Source organism: Meleagris gallopavo, chromosome 2 (genome assembly GCF_905368555.1).
Source record: "Meleagris gallopavo chromosome 2, MGAL_WU_HG_1.1, whole genome shotgun sequence".
NCBI classification, from domain to species: Eukaryota; Metazoa; Chordata; class Aves; order Galliformes; family Phasianidae; genus Meleagris; species Meleagris gallopavo.
This window is the reverse complement of record NC_139405.1, coordinates 39,690,978-39,700,568: the sequence shown is the minus strand read 5'-3', so window position 1 is coordinate 39,700,568 and position 9,591 is coordinate 39,690,978. Positions and strand designations below refer to the sequence as shown.

At 44.6% G+C, this 9,591-nt stretch overlaps 1 protein-coding gene across 2 annotated transcripts in view; it reads left to right on the top strand.

Annotated features, from left to right (window-relative positions):
• The first annotated feature begins 3,491 nt into the window (after window positions 1-3,491).
• The window catches only part of PGBD5 (piggyBac transposable element derived 5), a 73,445-nt gene continuing 67,345 nt past the window's right edge, over window positions 3,492-9,591 (top strand). For both annotated transcript variants that reach the window (XM_085219767.1, XM_085219766.1), the window contains exon 1: window positions 3,492-4,226. In XM_085219767.1, coding sequence (XP_085075893.1) covers window positions 3,533-4,226 — 694 coding nt within the window. In that variant the 5' untranslated portion in view covers window positions 3,492-3,532. The remainder of the gene's footprint in view (window positions 4,227-9,591) is intronic.

The following is a 9,591-nucleotide window of genomic DNA, read 5'->3' as shown; positions in this document are numbered from 1 at the left end:
AATTTTAGGTTTAACAGACCTGCTCAGAAGAACTCACAAGCCTTTCCTTTTAGCATGTTGGTTTTCAACGAGGGGTTGTTGCCTTCTGATTCACATGGAATAGCAGTACAAAAAAACCTTGGGTATATTTGTCTTTAAACGGTATAAAGAGAAGTTTGAAGAGGAGAATTAGAAACCCGTGATTTGCCATCTTTTAGTAGTTCAGTTTCTCAGCTAGAGCTCTTCAGACAGTCCACAGTCAATTGGCAGTACCAACAAACCTACTACAGCAGTCAAATACTAAATGAAGCGTTCTTCCTCTGCAGTCTAACAAAGGAAAGAAATTAGGGCCCAATCCCACTTCCAGAAAGGCCCATATTGATAAAGGCAATGGGATTATTTTATCTTTGGCTGAAGTAAAAGCAGGACAAAATTTGAAACTGTACAAAGTGAATACAAAGGACCACCTGACCACTTGTGCTGACAGTGTGCTCTCCTACGCATGATGTGGCACATCATGTCTCTTCCTCAAAGTATTTTATAATTTGGTTGAAAGATGACTTAAGAAATCAGCTATTGGCAGCTGGCCAATGGATCTTCAAGTGTTAAAAGTGTTAAAGACTTTAATGACTTGCTATATACGATGAGAGGCTGAGGCGGCCCTCCATAGTCCTACCCTTGAGCATGGGTACTGAACATTCGCATGATCAGAAGAGCATACAGAAGGCACCACTATTTTTGCAATAAAAATAGAAAACGTCAGGGAAGGAAAAAATCCCAACCTTTTCTCTGAAGACAAATTAAAATTTGACCCACAGGTTGCCATGGATACAAAAGTCAGTTTACTCTAGCAGTGCTTTCTAGCAACTAAACACTAGTGATTAAGGAGAAAACACGTTTATGTTTATTATGTTCCATTAGGTTTATATAATTAGTTTTTTTCAATTGCAAGCCTCTACTGATGACTGTTTTCTCAGCTGTTCAGAAAAACCTTGCAGCATGATGAAACCATTGTTAGAACTACCTTTCCTGTCGTGGCTTCTCCACAATCATTTGTGAATAAATGACTACTAGCATTTATTATGGGGTGACTTTTACAATCCAGAACCCTTATTTCAGGTTATAGTAATCCAACCAGTAGCTTACATGAACAACTATGAGTTAGACTGCTTACTACAAACCAAAATCCTAAGTATGCGGTCCTACATGGGAGCCTCTAGAGTCCTGTCTCACAAAAATGATCTTACCCTTCCATGCACACACGACAAACTCAAACAATCTCTACTTGTGGGACAGGAAGAATAGCTACTTGTCTTTTTACAGATAGGCTGAAACAGATAGTTCCATCACCAAAAGCTGCATATCTGTGTATGGCAAGAGATTCCACCTTTAAAAATTGTGCTGGATTAGTAGCCAGAAGCTGTAGCTGCCTCCTCCCAGGGCTCTTTTTCCAGAATTCTCTTAAAAAAAAAAAAAAAACCAAAAACAAACAAACAAACAAAATAATAATAATAATCTTTTTTTTAAAAAAAAAAAAAAAAAGGAAAGCTGAAATTCTGGCATTTGTCACGCCACTCAGAGTGAAGGTAGTGGCAATGTGCCTAACCAGCTGTAATGGGAGCCTAAAGTGAAGTGTTCAAGAGAAGTGAGAAACTACTACTGCAGCAACCAGCAGCTACAGAAGTTCATGTGTGTTTCTTCAATCTCTGAAACGCTTCCATTAATGTTTTCACTTGGAACTCATTTTCATGAGCCTTCTTTTTCTATCCTGATCTTCAGAGCAGTCCTTCCTGTTGTTGTGTTTTACTGAAAAATAGAAAATATAGAGACATTTCAAAGTCCATGGACACACTCAAAAAACCTGCATGCTGAGATGAATTCATCTGGATGGAGAGATCCATCCAATCACAAATGAAAAATCTATTTCAATGTTTCTAGTACAAAAAAAATCTGTCAGCATCTTTAAGGTACTTTTTCAGTCTTAAAAAACACTGTGTGTGAAGGTCATCACAGAGCCTCGCAATTTTTTGTTAAATAGGAGCTCATAGGGCTCAAGCTGGTCACTCATTGATACCAGCAAGAAAATTTCTGCAAGTCCAGTTATATCTCCAATGTCAGCTTTGCAATTTCATTGCCTTCAAATGATAATTTGTTACAGGTGAGCATATTCTGAAGACAGCAGAGTAGTATGGATGTGATTAAAATGGTACTCTGGCCTACAGAGCTGTGATTTCTGGTGAGTGGTGAGATGAGATGAGAAGAACTCAATGTGATTCCCGCATTACAGGCTAAGCTGGCAGAACTTGCAGGAAAAAAAAAAAAAAAAAAAAAAAAAAAAAAAAAAGAAAAAAAAATCCATTCGATCCATTTGTACAGAAACTTAGTAATTTTTAATATAATCAATAGGACATTTATGAGATTTTTCATAGTAGAAGAATGGCTTAAATCTCACCCCTCAAATTACACTGGGCTTTTCTGTTTGCTTGAGGATGCATAGGAGATGGATTCTTCTCTCAGGACTTGGCTGCATGCACTATACACAATTTTAAAGTTTTAATGAAGTCATTGCATTTTAAAAATATCTGAATAGAACATAAGATTGAACTTTTAAATACTTATACATTCCAGCTTTTATTATATTCCAGGTTGTGCTAAAGTCCTTGAAAATTATTGGAAGGACGTAAATCTTCATTTTTAAAAGACAGAAACATTCACTATTATAAAATGTATGAAGTTTGTCATAGTAACAGATCTTTAGATTAACCTACACCAAATGACTGCATACAAAAATACAAATTATGCATGTTATCCTCTGCCCCAATTGCATATAGCCATTCCACAGCAACTGATTCATGGCCATTTTGAAGGCACTGCTGTGAGGGTAGGCTTGATAGTTACTGCCGCTGGTGAGAAAGAAGGCAGAGAATGTCTTCGTGATGAGTGTTTGTAGAGTAAGCAGCACAGTGGGGTGCCAATGGTAATGATTGTAAACCTTGATCAGTAATTTCAAACGTTACAGTAACGTCAGACAGAATGTTACTTGTGCATAACTAGAGACTTCAGCTGCCTTATGAAACCCTTAAATTGCTCTGGGGATATTTCTGAGCGCCTAACCCACTCAGCACGCTTACTTTCCCCTCCCCGTTCTCCTTACGCCACCATATTGCTTTTCCATCAGTCACAGGTGCTCAACAAATGTCACCGTTCCTGCGGGGCCCTCTTCAGCACCGGGCCGGGCGGACAGCTCCAGCCTGGACGGACCCCGCAGCGGGCCGGCGGCGGCGCGGCGGGCTCGTGCTGGGAGGCGAGGCCGTGCAGTGGGAGCCGGGGCCGTGAAGAAGTGGGAGCCGGGGCCGTGCACGGGGGCGGCGCGGCGGAGGGTCCCCCCCTTCCGGCGGCGGTGAGCAGAGGCAGCAGACCCGCAGCCGGCGCTGTGGTTTTAAATGGGCGGAGCGGTGGCGGGCGGAGGGGCGGCCGGTAGGCGGTCGGCGCTGGCCCGCGGCTCCCATATAACCCCACCTCCCGGGCGCGGAGTGCCGCGGTAATTGGCTGGATGTGGTACTTGGAGATGTTGAGCTGGCTCCTTCCCCCCATGTCCCTGCACACACACAGGGGCGGGTGGTGCGGGCGGGAGCGGGAGGCAGGGCTCAGCCCCGGCGGTGGCGGGGCTCGCCCATCCGCTTGCCTGCCCGCCACCGTGCCTGAGCCGCTCCTGCTGCTGGGCTGCTGCCTGCGGCCGCAGGACCCGGCCGAGCCGGCCCGCGGGGAGCGCGGGCGGCTGCTGGCGGCGGCCGAGATGATGGCGGAGGGCGGCGGCGGCGGGCCGGCGCGGCGGAAGGCGCTGTCGCTGCTGGAGGCGGCCCGCTCCCGCTACGAGAGCCTGCAGATCTCGGACGACGTCTTCGGGGAGTCGGGCCAGGACAGCAGCGGGAACCCGTTCTATAGCACCTCGGCCGATTCCCGCTCCGCCGCCTCTTCCCAGGACGAGGAGGACGACGAGGAGGGCGAGGGGCGCCCGGAGGGGCCGTGCCCCCGGAGCAGGGCGTCGCGGCGTCGCGTCCCCAGGCCGGCGGCGGCCCCGGCGGAGCGGCGGCGGCAGCAGCAGCAGCAGCAACGGCAAGCCGGCGGCGGAGGCGGCGCGGTGCCGGGCGGCCCGGGCCCGATGGAGGAGGAGGAGGACGCGGAGACGGGCGGCTGGACGCGGTCGCTGCGAGACGTCCCGCCGCCTCGCTTCAAGGATAGCAGCGGTACGCGGGGGCGGGCGGCGAGGCCTGGGCGATGGTGCGGCCGTGCCGAGCCGGCATCGGGGGAGCGGGTGCCTCCTGAGGCCGGCCCGGCCGTTAGGCTGCCGTGCGGGGTGCGGGCCGCGTGCGTGCTTAGTCACAAACATCCTTCCTCAGGGCGCAGAGCGCGGACAGCAGCGGGGTGCTGAGGGACTGCGTGCGGGCTCCTCCCGGGGCAGCGCTTGCGAGGGCCCTGCCCACAGGTGGGGACACGCGAGGAGCCGAGCGGCTGGCTCGACCCACTGCCCGCGAAGGGGAGTTCCTTCCGGTTGCGAGGCTTTTCGTGCCGATCTCTTTCATCCTAAGAGTTCTGCGTGTTGCGTGGCCGAAGTGAGCGCCCGAGGGCGGTGAACTGGCAGGCGGTCGGGCAGTTCGGAGCTGTGCGGGGTGACTTGCGTAGCGAGTTGCACCGCTGGCTTCCGTCAGCTGACACATCTGTCGGCACGGCCGAGCATCCGAGTTGGCTGTGAAGGGGAAAAGCTTTGCGAAAACAGGTCGTTGGTTACAAAGGGGTGAGGCTCAAATAAAGTGCTTGTGTCTCTGAAGGAGACGTGCTGCTTGGCTCCACTGAGCTAATGGATGGCTTGTCTGTCCTAGGGTTGCTTGTCTTCACTTTTTTTTTTTTTCAGTGTTTAATTTACTTTCTTATTAGAATGTAAGTGCAAGTGAGTGCTTCTACACTTGTTGTAGTATGCTGGAATTTGTGCAGTGGGATGGGTAGAAACCTATCTGAGGGAGTAGCTAGGGATGAGGGAGTGAAGTGGAGCTGGCACTGAAGTTCAGAGTTCTGTGATGTTTCAGACAGATGTGAAAAAGAAGTTGCCATTTCCCCCTAACTCTAGAAGTCTTTAAACACTGTAATATCCTTAAATATCAAGCTGATCTGCCTCTTTAAGGAACTCTTTGATTTTCAACTCAGCAGATTGGTCTATGATCACATTCTGGACCACAGGCTTCATGGTGTGATGTTATTTTGGCATTATCATTTAATTTCTCTATGCCTCCACTGGCTTATTTCTTCATATATTACTTTATAGCAATATACATTCCAGCAAATAGAACTGGGATTCACATTTTACTGTTGGTTTGGGAAAGAAAATTAAGTTGACCTGTTAACTCTAGAATTCAGATTTCCTTTGAAATAAGAGTCTGATCTGTGGTTGTTAGAAACAGATGCAGAAGCCTCTTGAGATAGGCATATGGGTATTGCTGTGAATATTTCCTGCTAGTAATAGATGGAGTAGAGTTTGCTGCTGCCCTTTCATTCTGTTGATCTTAATGATGATAATAGATGCTGCATGCTGCTCGTAGCATGATGATTTGGTTTGGCAAAAGTTCAGATAGTGTAGTGCTTTGATGTGTCTGAAGCATGTACACTCTGATTACTTATTTATTGACTACTCTAATTCCAGACTACAGAAACTACTGCATTGTACAACTAAACTCTTGTAATTCTGGTCTGTAGATCAACTGGCTTTAGTCAATGCATGTCTCATAATTAGGTCCATGCTAAGCATACTTGTACTGTCACTACTGCCACTTCACTGGACAGTGTTCTGACTCAGGAGACTGAGGCAGTACCACTGAAGAGGAGGACTTGGCTGACGTGAAGAGAACTGTTGTTTGCAATGGCACCTCCTCTTTCTATCCCTAATGGACAAATGTAATGAAATATACAAGAAAGAAATGTAGGGTCAAGCATGCAGCACTAACAAATTATTCTCAATAAAAAGTTTTGGATGACAGAATCTTTTCTTTCCAGGTTCTGATCTTAAAAAGAAGTTTTGAATGAGATAAAATTTAAATTAGCTTCTCAGTATGGTCTTCTGGCCTCAGATGATGCAAAGGTCTTCCATTACTATACTTCTACTGAGATTTCAGCCAGAAAATAAATGTATTTGTGAACTGAAGTCTCATGAAACATGAGCTGTATTGATTCTAGAAATAAATCTTTGAGTCAGACTAGGATCAAACTAATGTCAAGCTGTTTGGTTTGGGAGACAGCCCCATTAGGAAAGGGAAGGTATGGAACAGAAAAAGATCCAAGTTTCTTAATAAGAATGAGCTAAAGCTATCAAGAAAAAAATAGCCACTTATGATACTCTTATGGTCTTTTTAACCAGAGGCAGAAAATCCTATTGCTTTACCTTTTTCCTTTTTTAAAAAATAATTATTTAGTGTCTTTCCCTTCCCAGCCTCAATGTATTAACTAAGTGTTGTACTTATCCCTAGAATTAGTCTCTAGAGTTATCAGGATTACTGTATTTCTGAGGCCCAGATGCTGTGGGGGCTGCTGGCAGTATAAGATGTTTCATTTCAGTATGCCCTCAGTCTGTACTCAAGTAGCTATGTGTACTTATGAGGATGCCTGCCTTGCCCACATACTGCATTCTGATGGACTGAGAAGGGGCTGTATCAGCTTTGGGTGCTGAAAGAGAAGTGACTGGAGAGCATTACTGCACAACACTTAATTATAGGTTGTTTATATCCCTGACTTGTTTTCTGCCCCTTCTTCAGGCATTTTCAGTTACTAGGGTTTGTTGGTTTTTTTTTTCTGTTTAATTTAATAGAAACAGTAGATGCTTAGTGTCTTTTTTGTGCTAGGGAGGTTCAGGTTTGGATATAAAGAAAAATTTCTTTTCTGAAAGAGTAGTCAAGCATTGGAACAGGCTGCCCAGGGAGATGGTTCCTGGAGGCATTCAACAAATGTGTGAATGTGGCATGGAGGGCTGTGGTTAGTGAGCATGGTGGAGGATGGGCTGGCGGCTGGCTAGATCTTACAGGCCTTTTCCAACCTTAATGATTCTATGAAAGAAATATCACAAACATGAATAGCTTCATCAGACTTCCTTTTTGGGAATCCAAGGTAGCTGTTAACTCTAACACAGAGGTTAGAACAGATGGTTTTCTGGCTCTTGGTGTTATTTTCAGTTAAGCTATTCTGCAAAATCATTCTCTTTAGTTGCTGAGGAAAATACAAGCCATACTGTGATGCCCTGTTTTTTAAACTGATAAATAGTAGCACTATGAGCTCTGATCAAAATAAGTTGAGGAAACTAGGGAGCTCAATTGCTTGCCATAAATTTCAAAGTAATGATGCGAGTACTGTGATTTAAGGTGTATAGGAGGTGCTGAAATTCTTTCCCTTGAGAAAGAGTGCATGGCTCCAGCAAGTTTGTGGGTAGGTCAATATGTGTATTTAAAAGGATGATGACATTCTTGAGGAAATGTTGAATCTCAGCATGTTTTATTATATCCCTTCTCACTGTCTTGAAGAGAGAACTTCCCATTTTCTCCAAACCTTACTGTGAAGGGAAGGTAAAATTGATTTGTTTGGAAGTGGGCCTATAGAGAGGGAGAAAGGGGCATCCAGGAAAGGAGATCTGACCTCTGCCCAAACACTACTTTACTTTTGGTAGAAAGGATGGGTGGATTTTCTGTCTTCCCTTCCTGTGAGGGTAGGACTGAGTGAGCTGGGGAAATGCTACTACAATAGGTAAGTAGAATTGAAATGGGGAGAAAGCAACTGTTATTACTTCAATTGTGGGCTAGTGAATGCTAGAAACTCAATATAAAACCTTGATTTCTGGTTCCTCCTGCCTTAAACTTATTTTAATGTGTGTGCTGTTTCTTCACAGTATACTCTAGGTTGGAAGGGAACGAGGAAGATCATTCAGTCTAACTTTTGGCTCCACGTAAGACCACACAAAGTTCAAATCCTATTTATTACAGCATTGTCCAAATGCATCTTGAGTTCCAGCAGGTTTGTTGCCATCACCCTAGATCACCACCTACTAAGGTTACCTCTCTCTAACAGGAGCTACAGTGATAGTGCTCTTCTCTGTAGCCCTGAAAGGAACAGAGTGAACATCCTTCAGTGATGAGAGAAATGAAAGTATAGAGGTGAAAAGAGTTGGGTGGCTTTGAGTAGTGCTTTCCTCTGTTTGCGTAGTAATCTGACCAGGAAATTTTCTGTAAAACATGGGCACTATTGCTTTTGGTCTTTCTTCTTGGAGGTCCTAGAAATACAAATATCCTTGTATTACTGCATCTCGATGTTCCTGAATTGGGTAGCTGATACTGTGTCCCTAGAGTTTAATGCTCTCCATATCTATATATCCAATAACTAGAAAATTGGCTCTTAGATGTAAAAGCGATCCTGTTGTTAGAGATCATGTTTTAGGATGACAGCAGTAGCAGGGAAGTCTGATTAAAAATTATTGCTGAAATCCTTGAAGTTACAGCCAATCAGTGCTACTGTTTTCTTCATTTTTGTGTTCTCCGAAACCTTAGACCTTGGGTTCTTAGACCTAAACTCAAGGACAAAATGTAAAGGCTGTTCCTTACTGACAGTTTGAGACAGCTCCTCCTCAGCAGGTTGCATTTGGAGAGCATAGCTTTTTATGGGCTTCCAGAGTATTTGTCAAACACAAAATGTGCTGTAAGATATCTTTGGAGAACACACTCCAGTAGAACAGCTTGCACTCAAGAAGTTGCATAGTCCATGTCTGGCAGTCAGGCTCCCCTGGTTACCTAGAAAAGGTTTAAATGAATATTTGAAGTAACTTTTAATATACTTTTTAGGAGAGTAATTTTTTCCAAAAGGCTGCGTGATGGGAAATAGTCACTTATTCCATGATGGCTAGCATATGAGAGAAGATCTGCTCAAGGAAGGTTGCATTTACGAAATGAGCCTGCATACAGGATAATAGCATGTTCCAGCTACTGTTAGAGAAGCAAGGGATAGCTCTAAATTGAAGTAGTGAACTGTCTACTTCATGCATCTTCTGGGAGCCAACTAGATATAGCTTCATCTGCAACAGCTTCTGAGTAAAACAGTCTTTAGTACTTGGTTTGAGTGGTATTTTCTTTCCAGTGGTCTAGGCAAGTGATCTGTTTCACAAACTTCTCTTTAATCTTACATACTTATATTTCAGCAGCTTTGCTTAAATAAAAGGGTATTACATTACATTAAGCTTGGTCATTTAACTATCCTGTTCAGTAGTAGGAATACTTCCAAAGCATATACTGGAGAGGCTTTTTTAAGTCTGAAATATGTAAAACTGGTGTGATACGTTTCCTTGATTTTGGGTTAACTAGTAAGAAAAGATGCAGCCAGTGCCCCTTCAGTTCAGCAAGTGAAGATCACAGTATCAAAGAGCAGTTGAGGTTGGAAGGAACTTCTCAAGATCTTCTAGTCTAACATCTCCTACTCAAAGCATGGTCAGCTAGAGCAGTTTTTGCAAGGCTGTAAGCAATTGGGATTTTAATATTTCCAGGAGCAGGATACTCCAGCCTCTCTGGGCAACCTGTTCCAGCGTGTGACCAC